Source organism: Psammomys obesus, unplaced genomic scaffold (genome assembly GCF_907164565.1).
Source record: "Psammomys obesus unplaced genomic scaffold, mPsaObe1.curated_primary_1811, whole genome shotgun sequence".
Lineage (NCBI taxonomy): Eukaryota > Metazoa > Chordata > Mammalia > Rodentia > Muridae > Psammomys > Psammomys obesus.
Window position 1 is genome coordinate 2,357,716 of NW_026587215.1, and position 17,211 is coordinate 2,374,926.

Consider the following 17,211-nt stretch of genomic DNA (forward strand, 5'->3'; position numbering starts at 1 on the left):
GATTCTCCGTCGCCCCGTGAGCGAGGTCGTGCCCCGGAAGTGAAGGGGCCATGTTGCTGGGTGACCCCGAGAGAGGTATTGGGAGAGTGGCGACTCCTGAGCAGAGGTAGCGCGTGGCCCGCGGGTGAGTGAGGGAGCGAATGAGGGCGGCTGGGGGTCGCTCGCTTGCCCTCGGGCCGGTCGGGGCTACCGGCTCCCCTTGGAGCCTCCAAGCTCTGCCCCGCCCCGCCTCAGACTTGGGTTAAGTCACCGAGCCTCCCTGGCCCTGGGGTCTGCGTCCCCTGCCCTGCGGTAGTGGTACCGTGACCGGGGCCTATAGCTGGTAGCTCAGCTGCCTTGTTCCAGCCCTGCGTGACGCTCTCCTTCTAGCCCTTCGTAGTTTTTCTGCATCGTTTGCATCACGGAAGACCCTCAGGGCCAAGGGGGAGCTGCTCTACAGTTGAGAAAAAAAAAGGGACAGAACGGTGGCTTGACCAGGTTCGCGCTGGAAGTTAGCGAGGTCAGAGATTGATTGCTCCTGTCTTGGTGCCCAAAGTCCAGATACATAGACATTTTCATCCAAATACTCCCTCCACCCCTCAGTCACATTTAGGCTCGTACACGTAAGGATGTCGGGAGAATTCCTTCTTTCAACATAATCTTGAGTCTGGTGTGCACTGGACACTGTTTTAGAAAAGTTTGCAGAACACCTGGAAGTGCTGCACACATGTTAAGACCCCCTCATTCCAGCGAGGTAGGATCTGGATTGGTGGGGCCAGTTGGCAAGTTACTTCCTTAGGAAGTGTGTGTCGTGTACCTGGTGCACACCTTTGATCTCAGCTCTCAGGAGGGAGATGCAGGTGTTTTTCTGCGTTTGGGACCAGCCTGGTTTACAGAATGAGTTCTAGGCCAGCCAGGGCTCCACACAGAGACCCTGTCTCAGAAAACCAAACCAAACCAAACCAAACCAAACCAAACCAAAACAAACCAAAACAAAACAAAAACAAAGGGGTTAGAGAGATGGCTCTGTGGTTAAGAGCACCGGTTGCTTTCCCAGAGGACCCAAGCTCTATTCCCAGCACCGATGTGGTAGCTCACTCCTGTCTTGGGATATGACACTGTTAGACTCCGAAGGTGTGTAGACAAACATGGCAGCAAAAATAGCCGTACACATAAGAAATTTTAAAAAAAGTAATTAAAACGACCACAATGACCACGAAGAAGAAAGCTTTTCAAGGTAATCCTGCTTAAATGGTGGTACGAGGATGCATCACGGCCAAATCCTTGTCTTTAAACATTCTAGGCCACACCTTCTGGTAGAAGTCCATTACAGGTGCTTTTCAGGAGAGGTTCTCAAAATAACCTTGTACAGTAGGTTCTTAATGATGACATTCTTAAGATGTCATCATTATCTCTGTTTTATTATGGGAAAGCTGATGTTAAGTGTCATGGCTGTGGGATGGTACAGCCAGGACTCAAGCTCAGGCGGTCTACTTGAACCCTGGTGAGCCATAAACTGAACATCCCCAGGAGGGGCTGTTCAGAGGTCGAAATCTGACCCCAGCCCTGCCATGAAGTCCTCGGAATGCTCTGTATCTGGCGTTAAGAACCTCTGACCCCCATAGTGCCTAACAAGCCCTGCTGTCACCAATTCTGATTCTAGACTTCTGTGTCTTCTTTTCTGTTTAGAGTGTGACGCTTAGTCCTTGTCAGTCCCCCATGGCCCCGTGGAGCCGAGAGGCGGTGCTGAGTCTGTACCGGGCTCTGCTGCGCCAAGGCCGAGAGCTTCGCTACACTGATCGAGACTTCTACTTTGCTTCCATCCGCCGTGAATTCAGGAAAAATCAGAAACTTGAGGACCTGGAGGCTCGGGAGAAGCAGCTGGAGAAGGGCCTGGTCTTCCTCCATAGCAAACTAGGAGGCCTGATTTAGGATCCTCTCTTTTCCCCTCCTACCCTAATTCCAAGAAGAAGACAAAGGTGCCTTCAGCAGATACTCCTGGCTCCCCCACCCCACCTCACAGATGCATTAGGAAGCCTCAGGTAGGGAGACCTTTAATCCTAGATGTTTCTTTTTTTCTGTGCAAGAAGCTAAGAAAGGGAAGACCTTTCTTTTATCATCAAAGTATGTCCTTTACTCCCTAAGACTCACTAATTAAAATGTAGGCTACCCAGAGAAGCCCTGTCACACAGACACGCACACACACACACACACCAAGAGAAGTGTGTCCTGTTACTGAGAAACATGGGCCTTGGATTATAAGCCCCACCAGAACAGAATTGCCATCATTTTATTTCATAGACTATTTTATATGTGAGACTATTAGAAAAGAGTGGTTAAAGTCGTTCAGTTCCAAGCGAGCGTCTCTGCTCATGTATTATCTACTCGTGGTTGTATTACACCGTGTTTCCTGAAACATGTTCATCATTACTGGATAATTGCTATAGCAATCATAATATTTGGTGCCTGCCTTTAAATCCTGGCACTGCTAACTAGTAGTGGAATACAGGGCAAGTCTCTAAACCTTCCCAGGCCTTCATTTCCTCATTAGTGAAATGGAAATAATCTCTTTAGGTTTGATGAGAATTGACCTGGACAGTGTACACATAGCACTGAATATGGTACTAGGCAGATGGAATGCTAGCCCTTGGTTTATAAATTTCAAGTTATATTTGTTTATTGTGAGTGTGGGTGCATATGACTTAGGATTCATGGTGTAGTCAGAAAATCTGTACGAAGTTGGTTTTCTCTGTCTATTTTTTGGGTTCTGGAGGTTGAACTCTGGCTTTCAGGCTCATTGGCAAGTGTCTTTATCCACTTAGCCATCTCACGGGCCCCAGCTGTATATACCCTTGAAGACGTTGTTATCAAGAAGCTCTGCTACAGCATAATGGCCATGTTTAATTCAGGAACCTTTCAGAGCTCTTTTTCTGTCTAGGCTCTGGGGATAGAGAAGAAAGATAGGGTCCATTAAGAACTTTACACTAGGGTAGGAGACATGATTCAGTAGTTATGAGCACTTGATTTTGCAGAAGATTCAGATTCCCAGATTCCCAGCACCTACAAGATGGCTCATAGCTGTCCATAACTCCAGTTTCAAGGGATAGGATGACCTCTTCTGACCTCCATAGGCACCAGGCACACTTGTGCATAGACATTGTATACAAACAAAATACACATACATAAAATTAATCTTGAAAGCAAAAAACAACCTTAGGCGAAGGAGGGGTTTAATGGGAAGTAATTCTAATATGAGCAGTGCTATGCAGGGCACAGTATAAAAAGCTATGGAGAGAGCAGGGTGTGGTGGCACACGCCTTTGATCCCATCGCTCAGGAGGCTGAGGCAGGCAGGTTGCTGTGAGATCGAGGCTAGTCTGGTCTACAAAACAATTCCAGGACAACTAGGGCTATATACAGGGAAACCCTGTCTGGAAAAAAAAGAAAAAAAAGGGGGGGGGGGCTATGAAGATAGAAATGACTCTCTCTTGGTTTGGGTGGTAGAGAGAATTATGGTTACAGAAAAAACATTTGAAGTCTGCTACAAATGAGATGCAGAAGCTTGCTGCAGTAGAGAGAAAATAAATACCTGGCGGTGAGAACTTGACTTTGTAGCCTGGTGTGGTTAGAATGGTATAAGGAGTGAGACTGGAGTTGAAATTGGACCGTGGGTGGAAGGCCATTTAATTTCCTTTTATAGAGCGCAATATCTGACTGGGGGACTATCACAACCTTTGTTTTGTTTTGTTTTGTTTTGTTTTGTTTTGTTTTTTGAGAAAGGGTTTCTCTCTGTAGCCCTGAATGTCCTGGAACTCACAGAAATTCATCTGCCTTTGCTTCTTGAGTGCTGGGATTCATGGCATGCACTACACATTGGTAATTCTAGTACTCAGAAAACTGACGTAGGAGGAGCCTTAGTTTGAAGTTAACCTGGGCAACATAGATGTTGTTTCAAAACAAGGAAAAGAAAGGCAAAGAGCGTAGCTGTGGTAGAAGGCTTGCCAGTTGGGTAGAGGGTAATGCTCACTGAGATGGAAAGCAGGAACCTGTAATGTCTTTCAGTTCTCAGCCACACTCACAGTGATTGGTAGACTGGCCTTTGGCAGTGCAGGACCAGAGTCAGGTGATGCCCTTGGAATCCTGCATCCTTGGGGAAAGGCAGTGGGTCTGAAGAAGTGTGGAGTTCCTGAAATGCATTCTGATGTTTTGATTGTGAATTGTGTTAAATCTTGCTATCAAGGAAAACATGAAAAGTTAGGTATGGCAGTACAAACCTAGTACTCAGGAAGCTGGGGGCAGAGGCCCACAACTTCAAAGTTAGCCTGGACAAGTAGTAAATTGCAGGTCAACCTAGGCTGTACAAAAGACTGTCTGGGAAAGCCTGGGTCAGGCAGTAAATTTGTTAGGTTGGGCTGAGCAACTGTATGTTATGTTCCACTGTGCTCTGTCTAGCTAGGGAACTTCGAGTCTTCACTGTCCTCACTAAGCAGAAAGATGGGTATTTTTTTTTATGTGGTTAAAGTGCACAGATCACTAGTATTATGCAACAAGTTTCCTGAATTTTTTTTTTTTTTTTTTTTTTTTTTTAAATCTGGCTGATTTGAAGCTATCTCTTAAACATAGGCTCCTCCTTGCTTGCCCTGAGGAGCCAAGCCTGACTCCTTGCCAGGGGAGCTCCTGTCTCCTGGAGGTTGAAGGCAGAAGAATCAGGGTAGATGCTGGAGGGACAGTAACCTAAATCAGGAAGGTTTAGAATAAAGACCTTGTCTCCCTGTGAGCTTGTGGCTGCTTTCTTCCAGGTCACCAGATCTGTGGTGCCACTTAGTCCTTGGAAAGGGATGAGCATATTGAATTAGATTAGCTGGGAGGCCCTTAACAAGCCTGCTCTGCTTTCCCGTTTTGATCTCAAACACAGGAGAGTTTCAGTGTTTTGAGGCTGTTTGAGCATCATCTCAAAATGTGCAATATAGCTGGACAGTCTGTTGCACCCCTCTCTGGGGGATGGAAATCTTGACTTAATGATGGCTGTCACTTGGGTTTACAGTGGGCGAAGACTTGCCTGTGGTGCTGTAACCGACGCTTTTCCTCACTACAGCCCTGTGATTTAGGCCATGAAGCAATCGTAGCTGGGGGTTAAGGGGCCCATTTGAGGTAACCCAGCACATTAGCTCAGACCCAAGGCAAGTACTTGGGTTTCAGAATTTCTGACTCTGAAAGCCATGTTTTTATTGTTTCGTTGCACCCATCTTGATCTTTCGAGTCATCAGCAGAGCCAAGGATCGAATAGCCCAGTGAGGCCTCTGCTGGTGTGGACTTGGAAGGAGGAGGAACCCCCTACCTGCACTTGCTTTAAAGGATGGTTTAGAGGTCTCGAATCTAGTACTTCTCCTTGTGGTAAATCTATCTGGAAAGGTTTCTCTTAAAATAGAAGCCATTTGTGGAAATGTGATAAGGAAAGTCTGCCTCCGTGAGTGTCATGTATGCCATCTTTGTCACAGTGTCAGCTAGGAGGATAGGAAGATGTCTTACCTGACCCCACATGTAACATACCGTGTTTAAATCTTCCTTGGCTTCTCTGTGCCTTTGAATATATTTTAATTAGCCAAATAGTCTCGTTATATCCCTGAACCAGAAGTGTTAATTGAAAATAAAAGGTAGAGAAGAGGAAAGCGCCGTAGTGTGAGCATACTGAGGGAAAGAGTATTTTGGATTTGACAGTGAGTCTGCTTTTTTTTTTTTTTTTTTTTTTTTTTATAGACAGGGTTTTTCTCGTGTAGCCCTGGCTGTCCTGGACTCACTTTGTAGACCAGGCTGGCCCCAAACTCACAGCCATCCTTCTGCCTCTGCCTCCCTGAGTGCTGGGATAAAGATGTGTGCCACCACTCCCAGCTAGTGAGTCTTTTTTTTCTCTCTCTTTTTTTTTTTTTTGATAAAGGCTTTCTTTGTGTAGCCTGTCTATTCTCTCTTGGAACTCATTCTGTAGATCAGGCTGGCCTTGATCTCAGAGATCCGCCTGCCTCTGCCTCCTGAGTACTGGGATTAAAGGTATGTGCCACTACTGCCTGCTATTTTTTTTTTTTTTTAATGTGGTTTCTCTTGTTCTGGGTAGTGTGTGTTACCATTGTCTGTTTGCTGCTTCCTTCTCACATTCCCAAAGCAGTGGCTAAAGAAGGAAGACTCTGTTTTCCTGTCAACAGCATATTATAAAAGTTGGGAGGCTTGTACTGTATGATGGGATACTTTACTGCAGCAGGAAAACAGGATTGATAGTCTCAGGTCTGTTGAAAGGGTTTTCTACAGCATACACGAGCATTTCTTGCCCTGTGTATCCAGGTGAGTCATTGGATATGGTACTTCCCTGTAGAGCCTGGAGTATGCAGTCTTATATTTTGCATGGAGTAACCTTGATTGTGATGGGGATGGGCATACAGGGGGTGGTTCTTATGGTCCCAGGTGGTGATGGCTGTGTTATCTTCATTCTCAGGTGAGCAATGGCAGGCGCTGGCGAGCGCAAAGGCAAGAAGGATGACAATGGCATTGGCACGGCCATTGACTTTGTTCTCTCGAATGCCCGGCTGGTGCTGGGTGTGGGTGGAGCAGCCATGTTGGGCATTGCCACACTGGCGGTTAAGCGGGTAAGTGCATGCAGCCTGGTCCCAGGATGGGAGGTAGTGAATTGCCTCTTCAAAGTGAGCTCTCCTGAGGGAGATTCTGTCACTATGATGAGTGCTTATCTGGCAGTCTGCTTCTAGGCTTCTCCCGTAAAGCGATCACTGGAAGTGTAAAGAAATGTATCCCAGCAAGTAGATCACAGCAAAGAACCCAGCTATCCTTCTTTGATGACCTTATTTAAAATAGCAACCACACGTGTACTTCTGCTTCTTTTTCTTACTCTTATTTTAAACTATCTATCTCTATCAGCATACTCTGGGCAGACGCGACACACCTGGAAGCTAGCACTTAGAGCAGTGTTAGCATGTGGGGTCTCTGAAATACACACAGTCCTCCTAGTCTGTGAGTTCCATGTCACAGTGTCAGCCAACCAGATTGAAAATACTTTGTTACACATCGCATTTGTGTGGCTGGGCATGGTGGCACGTGCCTTTAATCCCAGCACTAGGGAGCCAGAGGCAGGCAGATCTCTGAGTTTGAGGCCAGCCTGGTCTACAGAGCAAGTTCCAGGACAGCCAAGGCTCCACAGAGACACCCTGACTTGAAAAACAAACAAACAAAAAGTGCATTTGCACTGAATAGGTACAGAATTTTTTCGAGTTGTTTCTTAAGCAATCAGGATATTTACTTACATAGCATTTGCATTGGATTAGACAATATAAATAATATAAAATTTAAAATACAAAGCTATGGGCTGGAGAGTTGGCTCAGAGGCTAAGAACACTGGCTGTTCTTCCAAAGGTCCTGAGTTCAACCACATGGTGGCTCACAACCATCTACAGTGAGATATGGTCCCTCTTCTGGCGTGCAGAAGAACATTGTATAAATAATAATAATAATAATAATAATAATAATTATAAAGCTAAGTACAGGTTAAGTGCAATTACAATGACATCTTAAAAATGTCTTTTATCGATGTGCGATACTTGTGTGCTGGTTCAAAGTGGAGATCAGAGGACAGCTTTGTGAAGTGGGCTCTCATCTTCTACCTTTATATGGGTTTTGGGGACCTAACTCCAGCACGCATTATTGGGGAGCAAGTGCCTTTACCTGCTGAATCTTGTCCCTGTTTGTTTTAAGGTTGTAGTCTGCCTAGCCTGATGCTCACTTTGAAGCCCTGAACTTCAAATCTTCCTGTCTTTGCCTTTTGAGTGCTAAGATTTTTGGCCTGGGCCGCTATACCCGGCTACAGTGTGCCGTTTTATGTCGGAACTTGAGACATTTAAGAATTTGAGTATGCTTGAGTGTCCTGGGACCGATCCTCTGGTGACACTGAGGAACAGCTCTTAACTATTTGTGGAATAAATAAATCAGTGTTCAACATGGAGCGTTAGCGAAGCAACATTCCCAGCCCTTCCAACATGGAATATTCTTAAGGAATAATGTATAGTCAGAAAATACTGAAGCAGCTTTAGTCATAGGAAGAAATGGTCAAAAGTGGAAACATGTCGTTTCAGAAATCTAGTGTCTGGGCCAGTGAGATGGCTCAATAAAGGTGCTAGACAACCAGAGTTTGATCCCAGGAACCCACTTGGTGGAAGGAGAGAACTGACTCTCTAAAGTTGTCTTCCTATTTTACATGTCTTTGGGTTGTAGCATTTGTGGTGTTGAGCAGCCAGGAGTGAATTAAAATGTGTGGTGTTTTGTTGTTGTTATTGTTGTTTTGAGACAGGGTTTCTCTGTGTAGTCCTGGCTGTCCTAGAACTTACTCAGAGATCCTCTGCCTTCTCCTCCAAGCGCTGGGACTAAAGCATGCACAAGGCTCTGGATTCCATCCTTTGTACCACCATCAGCAAAGACAACAAAAAATTTCCTGAACTTAATGGTGCAAAGAGTCTGGAGGAGGAGGGGGGTTGGGAAGGAGGCAGAAGGAGGAGGGCTGATACATGTCCTGAATGTCCTGAGTCCTCTCTGGTATTACAGATGTACGATCGGGCAATCAGTGCCCCTACCAGCCCCACCCGCATGAGCCATTCAGGGAAGAGGAGCTGGGAAGAGCCAAACTGGATGGGCTCTCCTCGGCTGTTGAACAAAGACATGAAGACGGGCCTGAGCCGGTCCCTGCAGACCCTTCCCACAGACTCCTCTGCCTTTGACACAGGTGAGAAACTCCTTGATCTCTCTGGACTGCTTCTGGACTTAGAGCTGCTGTGGTGCAGACACATTTCTCAGCACCGAATGGCAGGCAGTTTGCCCTTGGTGCCAAGTCCTATTCCTCCCCGGGACTGGGACTTCTGTGGACTGAGCAAGCATGGGCAGAGCTCACATGCCTCTCTCTCTTGCCTTGGCAGATACATTCTGCCCGCCCCGGCCCAAACCATTGGCCAGGAGGGGCCAGGTAGACTTGAAGAAGTCACGACTCCGCATGTCCCTGCAGGAGAAACTTCTTTCTTACTACCGGAACCGGGCAGCCATCCCTGCTGGAGAGCAGGCTCGGGCCAAGCAAGCTGCGGTGGACATATGTGCTGAGCTCCGGAGCTTCCTGCGGGCCAAGCTGCCTGATATGCCACTTCGGGACATGTACTTGAGTGGCAGCCTCTATGATGATCTGCAGGTAACACGATTTTTATAAAGGTAGGGCTGGGCCTGGGCAGATGCTTCTCAGTATTGTGGTTGTTCAAGAAAGTCATTGTTCCTGGGACCCAACCAGAAAGTCTCTTGCTTGTGAATCCTGAGCCACAGCAGTATTTGTTTCTCTGCTCCATCCCTTCTCACTTTTTGAGTTATACTTTTAAGAAGCTATATGGGCTAGGGATGTGGGTTCAGTTGGTATAGCCTGGTTGTACTGAGCTCTGGGTTTAATCCTCAACTTTGCATAAAACAGGCCTGGCATGTCAGCACTCAGGAGGCAGCAGATCAAGGTCATCCTGTGTAGTTTGAGGCCAGCCTGGGTTATATGACACCCTACCTCAATAATAAACAAAAAAACCTAAATCCTGAACCAGGGAATCTGTCTAGAAGAAAGCTGCCGTTTATTGTATTTTTGTCCTGTCTCCTCTGTGTGCTAACTGAATCTTTTTCATTACTGTCAGCAAATGCAAGATGTCAGGATCTATGTTGAAGGTAGCATGTCTCTTAAGCATGGTAAAGCCCTTCAAGACCTTTTAATTCTGAGGCCAGTGAGATGACTCAGCAGGTAAAGGGGCTTGCCGCCAACTCTGATGAGCCACGGTCAATCCCTGAGTCCCACATGGTGGAAGGAGAGAACTCTGATAGCACATGCTTGCAACACACACTAACTGTAAGAAGAGATCAGAAACAAAACAGACCTGTTTAATTCTATCCTGGCAGGTGGTGACAGCTGACCACATCCAACTCATAGTTCCCCTTGTGCTGGAGCAGAACCTGTGGTCATGTATACCTGGCGAAGACACCATCATGAATGTCCCTGGATTCTTCCTGGTCCGTCGTGAGAACCCAGAGTACTTTCCCCGTGGTAGCAGTTACTGGGACCGCTGTGTTGTAGGTGGCTACCTCTCCCCGAAGACAGTGGCAGACACATTTGAGAAGGTAGTGGCAGGCTCTATCAACTGGCCAGCCATAGGGTCCCTCTTGGACTATGTCATCCGACCAGCACCACCTCCAGAGGCCCTGACACTAGAAGTGCAGTATGAGAGAGACAAACATCTTGTCATTGATTTTCTGCCATCAGTGACCCTTGGTGACACTGTCTTGGTGGCCAGGCCACACCGGTTAGCTCAGTATGACAACTTGTGGCGGCTGAGCCTGCGCCCTGCCGAGACAGCACGATTACGAGCTTTGGACCAGGCTGACTCGGGCTGCCGATCTCTGTGCCTCAAGATCCTCAAGGCCATCTGCAAGTCCACTCCAGCTCTGGGCCACCTCACTGCCAGCCAGCTAACCAATGTCATTCTCCACTTGGCCCAGGAGGAGGCTGACTGGTCTTCAGACATGCTGGCCGACCGCTTTCTGCAGGCCCTGAGGGGACTCATTAGCTACTTGGAGGCTGGAGTCTTGCCCAGTGCCCTGAACCCCAAGGTGAACTTATTTGCAGAGCTCACCCCTCAAGAAATAGACGAATTGGGATATACTCTCTACTGCTCGTTGTCTGAGCCGGAGGTGCTGCTGCAGACGTAGGGCAGGTGAAGGCCGGAGTGGGCGTCAGGTGATCAGACCCAGAGTCTCCGTTAGAAACACTTGGCTACGTGGTTGGTGCCTCACAAGGGTCCCTAGGTGCCTCCTGTTTTCCTGGTCACTTCATGCTCATGAAAAAAAAGACATCCCTTCAGTTCTCCTACCCATCCCTATTTTTGTTACCAAACACTGTGCTCCCTAATTGCCGCCTTGCTCTAGGCTGATTTTTTTTTTTTTTTTTTTTTTTTTGGAAAAAAAAAAAAACAAAAAAAACAGAGAAGGTGGAGTGCTGGCCTTAGCTGTTGGGTGTTTTGTTTTTTGGCCCAAATTTCTTGCTTTTTGTCTGCTCCATACTGTTATGCCCTTTGTCCATTTATTCACTGTCTTCTCTGTCTTTTGTTTTCTTGGTCACACCTATTTGCTCTTATCCCCTGGGGCACATTTGTCTAATTAAGATGTTGCCTGTAGTCAACATCACCGAAGAACCGATTGCATGTTTCCAAGCTGAGCTCTGTAGAGTAATGAGACAGTATTTAGGTTTCCGGAGTGAGGCTGGCAAAGAGCCTCTGCCCTGGTAAATCGTTTTGACTCTAGTTCCTGGAAAACAAGCTCCTCTCCTCTTACCCCAAGCAAGTCCTGTTCATCTGTGCTAAGAATTTTTCACCTGGCGATGGTGCACTGACCCACATAGGAGCCCGATGCAGTTATTTTATTGCAGGTGCTTCGTTGTGGCTCTGAGTGAAGAGCAGAGGGTAGGGCTCTGAAGCTGATTTGGAGGGCCTGTGTATTCCCACTGTGTTTCTGTATGTGATCACCAAAGTCACACAGACGGGGAAGGATTGGGGCCTTCACAGGCGGCACCTCTAATGATGCTGGTTTCCCATTTATTTCCAGTAGAAGGCGGCCTTGCTTTAGCAGTAGAGGCCAAAGGAGGGCATGGGAGGCCAAGTGTCAGCTGAAACCCAGTGGCCATGTTTTTTTTCTTGACAGGCTCACCTTTCTTAAATGTTGCCTTAGAGCAAGAACATACCCAGGCCAATACCTCCCGCCCGACCCCTATCCTGAGTGATCAGAGAGAGTGTTTGCTGAGCACTATAGATACCTTCACAGGCCAGGGAGCACATGAGCATGCCAGCCTTTGTCCTTAGCCTGACTCCTGGGGAGACTGATGCTACCGAGGACAGGAGTACATAGATAAGACATACAGGAAGGGCTTGGGGCTTCCCACATTGCTGCCAAGATTGCTATTTATGGCCATGTAATTGTATCCTGCTGGTGGGGGAAGAGAGGTGTTTAGAATGTCATGCCATTTTCTTCCATTCATGACGAGGCTGACAGTAACTGGTTCTCATTTGTCCATCTGGTATTTTGTTCTCCCACCAAGTCTTTGTTTTATCTATTCTTACTACCTCTCCATCAGTGTGATTCTGGTGATGCACTCTGCAGTTGTGTCGGCCCTTCCTAATGAGGGTGACATGAAATGACTATAAATAGCACGGACCCTGCAGCAGCCCACTTGAAATGAGTGTAGAGAAGATGCCTGCCTTTTTCTTTTCATAGGAGGTTGAGCCAGGCTATATTTAGTCTTTCTGCTTCTCCCATATATGCACAAGGACTCCTTCAGGAGTCTATCTTTGATTTTTCTAAGATAGTATCAGAAACTTAAAAAAGATAAAGCCAAGAACCTTAGCTGAAATATCTGTCCTCTGACTGTTAAAAAAGAGTGAGGTAGGAGTTGAAAACACCTGTTGCCTGCCTCAGTTGGACTGTGTACTTATAGAAGGGCTGACATGGAGTTCATGGTTGTAGCTGGTGCCTGTTGGGGGGAGGGTTGATAGAGTGCTACAAAACCAGATTTTAGATAGAATTTGGATTTCCTGTCATAAGTATTATAAGATTCCCAAGCTGTTAGCTCTGAACTGATTCCATTTAAGATGCCGGAAAGAGTGCAAATGAACCCCCCAAACTTGAAGATGCTCAAGATATCAAAAGTCCCAAATAATCACAGCCATATGTCATTGTGAACTTAGGAAAAGCAATGAATTCGTTTCCTATCTTTATGAACAGCATTGACTTTTGGACTGTGCTTTGCAAAAACCAAAATCATGACTTGGCCATTTTATAAACTAGAGCCTCTTAGAAGTCTTCAGAACAAGGAAACACGGGACTAGCTCTGTCCTGGTGGGTTTGTGCATTAGCCGAGCACACCTTCCGCTCGCTGTCATTTTCTTTGTCATAAAGTATGGGAGGTGGCCAAATGCTCGGGGATGCTTGCATGGGAAAAAAAATTGTGCTGCTCCTTCCTTCCCTCCTACCCTTTGTTGAAAGACCTGGTGGCTGTGCCACCACTCTGCCTTTCTCTTCAGTAACTCCCACTTTTGCTTGAAGGAAATGCCAATGTCAGGCCCCTACTTCTGTCTGGGAGGTATTTTGACATTGTCTAGGTTAGCAGACTACATACTTGATGCCTAAAACTGTACTTATTACCCTGATACCCAAGTAAATCCAAGTTTATTTTGGTTCTTCTCTATTGTCCTTACCCCCAAATAGAATTTGGGATAGCAGTATTTTTCTTCATATTAACAGTTGACACTTTTTAAAAACAAAGATAGAAAAACTTGGAGTGGCCCATCCTTTCCTGTGTTGGTCCTGGCTGACTGACTACTCCACTGTAATCCAGCCAAAGGCTCAGCCAGTTAAGATGAATCAGCTTCAGGAACAGGGCCCTGAGGGGTCCCGGCAGCTGCAGGCCCCCTGTGCTCAAAGCCTTCTGCCAAGGCGCACTTCCTTGGGATTATGACTTGACAGAACTGGGAACATCTGCTACAACTCTGGCTTTTTTAGCTCAAAGTCCAGGCCAAGGTAAATAAATGATGAGCTACTTGAGACTAGAGTTGGCCCTTGTACCAGGCTGGGAGGTTGTAAGCCTCTCTAAGTGTCCAAAATACCAGCATGTAATTTAACTACAGATGGGGGTGAGGTGGGTGTTAACTTTTATTTTGATCACCTTGTAGTCTTTAAACTCTTGGTCCCTGAGGCCAGGTCCACAACTTGCCTTCCAGTCACTTGCCTGCCCTTCTGTGGTGGTCAGTTGTGTTAAGCTGGTAGAGTGGATCTTTGTGTCACCAATCTTTGTGTCCTGTCTTGGCTGGGTCTGTTAGAGGAGCAGCTTAGCTCTGAGGCCCAGAGAACCTTCATTCCTTTTTCTCCTGAAGAAGGATACTTGGCTGGGGAAAAACAGCATCTTCTGCAGCATGGGAAGAAGAAAATAAAAATCTCCTTTCCAACAATTCTGACGTGTGTATGTGGTATCAGGTATTTTCTTACATGTGTGCTAGGTGGATCTTGTTAGTAGAAGGGGGAGGAGCCACCAGACATTCCCTTGTGACCTCTATACTGTCAAATCATGGTCAGTGTTTTTTAGCCTGCATGCCATATTTCAGGAGCCTTTGTTAGATGTGTGTGTGGGGGTTCATTTCCAGCAGGGTGGTGGTGGCACACCTTTAATCCCAGCACTTGGGAGGCTGAGGCAGGCAGATCTCTGTGAGTTGGAGGCCAACCTGATTTATACAGCAAGTTCCAGGACAGCCAAAGCTACACAGAGAAACCCTGTCTCAACACCCGTCCCCTCGAGCCCTCCCCCCCACAAAAAAAAGAACCAAAAACCAAACATTTCCACAACTGTCTGATTAAAGCAAACTTTATTTAGATGGCTAGCTAAGCAGCCCCTCACTGTCTTGAGCTCCCTTTTATGAAGGGTTAGGGTTGCTAGGAAATAGCTGTTGGGGGCCTGGAGAGATGGCTCAGAGGTTAGGAACACTGGCTGAGTTCAATTCCCAGCAACCACATGATGGCTCATAATCATGTGCTCTCTTCTGGCTCACATGCAGGCAGAATGCTATCTAAATAAATAAATGAAAAAATATTTGGCTGGATGCTGTGGTGCATGCCTGTAATTCCAGCACTCGGAGACAGGTGGGCAGATTATTTTTGTGAGTTCAAGGCCAGTCTGGTCTGCGAAGAGTCTAGAACAGCCAAGGCTACATTTGAAAAACAAAACAAAAACCAAAAAACCTGTCTTGACAAATCAAAAGGAAAAAAAACAAAACAAAACAAAAAAAAACCAGCTATTGGGACAATTGGCTGTTAGCACCTGGACAGAGACTCAGGGCTCAAGACTGTCTTTTTTTTTTTTTTTTTTTTTGTAGATAAGTGTGCTCGAAAACAGCTGTTGGGATAATTGGCTGTTAGAATGTCATGAAAATAAGTGCAAGCATACATCATGTGGAAGGGAGTCATCAAGCTATCTGGGAAGACAGGTTTTCAGAAGGCAAAAGGGGGCTCATATCACAGGTTCAGGAGTTTATTAGCAAGGCCAAGGGGGGTGTGTGTGCATCCTGGTGTACAAGTTCACAGGTTGAAAAACATGGTTTGCAGGATATATTAGGCTTAGGAAACTTGTAAGGTGTGAAAATGTGGCTCCTGTTTTGGTTTTGAGAGCAAAGGGAGGGCATTACACTTGTTGCCTTTATATGGAAAGGCCAGGCAACTTCTGTGTGTGGTGTACATGCACGCATGATTTATTTGGTGATAAAAATCACCCTATTATATAGGTCTTGTGCATTCTGGTTGTTTATAGTGGGTTTAGTCGCAGTAAGGAATAGTAAAGGATCCTCTGAGGAAGCAGGATGAATCATGGAGATAGGGACTTGTTAATTAGGTCTGAGTGTTTTAGTAATAATTGCAGTAAGTTTGTTTTTTTCAGTCTCAATCATGTAGTCAAGGATGACCTTGAAGCATGGTACTCAAGAGTCCTGAGTACTAGGATTGTGTGTACTAGAGTACATGGCTTGCAGGTAGTTATTGAGCAATAAGTGGCAGGCACGGTGCTAGCTGCTTACATACTTCATCCTTCAGGCCAGGAGAGACAGCCTTTTGCAGATAAGGAAACAGGCTCAGAGTGGATGTCATTTAGCCAGATGCCTCAGTCACGAAATGACTTTGAGTCACTTCAACAGAAGTGGAAACTCAGAAGGTTTCTGGGCTGGAGTCGGGAAGGGGGCCTCTCAGCACTCCCCACAACGCACCTTTTATGGAGGGTTGGCTCTGACCAGGACTTGGAGCTTTCCAAACATCACTTAAACGGCTGCTTACTCACCAGGATGACTTCTTGGGAAGGTTGTGTCTGGAAGTTAGATTTGGGAGTTAACTAAATCTAACTTGCTGGGCTTGCGAGCCAGCTGAATACAACCTGATCTTAGGGGAACTGCTCCTGTATAAAACATAAGCAAGCACCTCTATGATGGCAGGGTGGGTTAGACCTAAGATTAGGCATATTTTCTCAGCACAGGGTTCAAAGCAAACTTGCAGAGCTGGAGGAACTGGAGTTATCTCCCAATAAGGCTCCAACACGCTCTGCTCTGTCCCGCCCTCCAAGTGCGGTTCCTGGACTGATAAGGAAGCTGAAGGCCTCCGACCAGGTAACTGCGGAGGGCCCCTACAGGCCGGAAGCCTGTCCATTCGGTCCTGAGAACACCAAGGGTCATGCCTGGAGAGCTGTTGCTCTGTGCTAGACCAAACCTGCCCAGGAGCGATGACAGAGGGAGCAACTGTATCAGGGTCACCTTCGACAAGAGCCGAAAGGTGTGACAGACTGTCGCCGAAATCCCTGGTGGCTCCGCCCTTCCCGCACAGACCTACTGCGCCTAAGGCGCTCAGGTTCAGAGCCAATAGAAACCTGAAGTTTAGATGACTCGCCACGGCTGGGCCAATCAGCTCGACGCGTGCTCCATCCGCATCTCGCGTGATAACCAGGCAGCTTTGGCTAAGTGCTTTTCCCCGCCCTGGGAGACACCGGAAGTTGGGTTCGAGAGATCCCTCCGCACTCTGGGCGACAGGGGGCGTGACTTCTGTGGGTCGTAAACCTATAAAGTAGTGCACTTTTCTCCTTTCGTGTGGCGTCCAGAATAATCTGCCACGCCACAGCCACTCTCCGAGCACTGGGGAGGAGGGCTGGGGCGGGCCGGGGCGTCTACGGGCTGCAGCCGGGTGGGCTGCAGCCGGGTCACGTGACCGCGGCGGGAGGATGCGCGGTGTGCTGCGTCCCTCGTCGGCGATATAAAAGGCGGGCTTAGGGCGTGTCGCCGCCATTTCTGCTTGCTCTCTGGTAGATGACGGTGTGCGTAGTGCCGCACCTTCCCTCCTCCCCGCCCGCAGGGCTTGCGGCCACCATGGCGTATTAGAGGCAGCAGTGCCTGCGGCAGCGTTGGCATTTGCAGCGGCGGCAGCAGCACCAGGCTCTGCAGCGGCAACCCCCCCACCGGCTTAAGCCATGGCGTGAGTACCGGGCGGGCTGCGCAGGCCGTGTGGCCTGCTGTGGTTGGGCGCGGCCTGAGGCCTGGGCGCGGTGGCCAGCTTCCGCGGCTTTACGAGCGGCCGGACGCGTCGGCCTTGTTTGCGTGGCCCA

The 17,211-nt window shown here is 47.5% G+C and overlaps 2 protein-coding genes across 2 annotated transcripts; both read left to right on the forward strand.

Annotated features, from left to right (window-relative positions):
* The first annotated feature begins 12 nt into the window (after window positions 1-12).
* On the forward strand, window positions 13-1,917 carry LOC129673251 (MIEF1 upstream open reading frame protein). The gene is made up of 2 exons (XM_055602965.1): window positions 13-124; window positions 1,669-1,917. The coding sequence occupies exon 2, from the start codon at window positions 1,699-1,701 to the stop codon at window positions 1,909-1,911; it is 213 nt and encodes a 70-aa protein (XP_055458940.1). The 5' UTR covers window positions 13-124; window positions 1,669-1,698; the 3' UTR covers window positions 1,912-1,917.
* A 26-nt stretch (window positions 1,918-1,943) lies between these two features.
* Mief1 (mitochondrial elongation factor 1) lies at window positions 1,944-14,035 on the forward strand. Its single transcript, XM_055602964.1, has 5 exons — window positions 1,944-2,021; window positions 6,463-6,613; window positions 8,574-8,751; window positions 8,942-9,204; window positions 9,942-14,035. Exons 2-5 carry the CDS (start codon window positions 6,470-6,472, stop codon window positions 10,746-10,748), a joined length of 1,392 nt encoding a protein of 463 aa, XP_055458939.1. The 5' UTR covers window positions 1,944-2,021; window positions 6,463-6,469; the 3' UTR covers window positions 10,749-14,035.
* The last annotated feature ends 3,176 nt before the right edge of the window (window positions 14,036-17,211 follow it).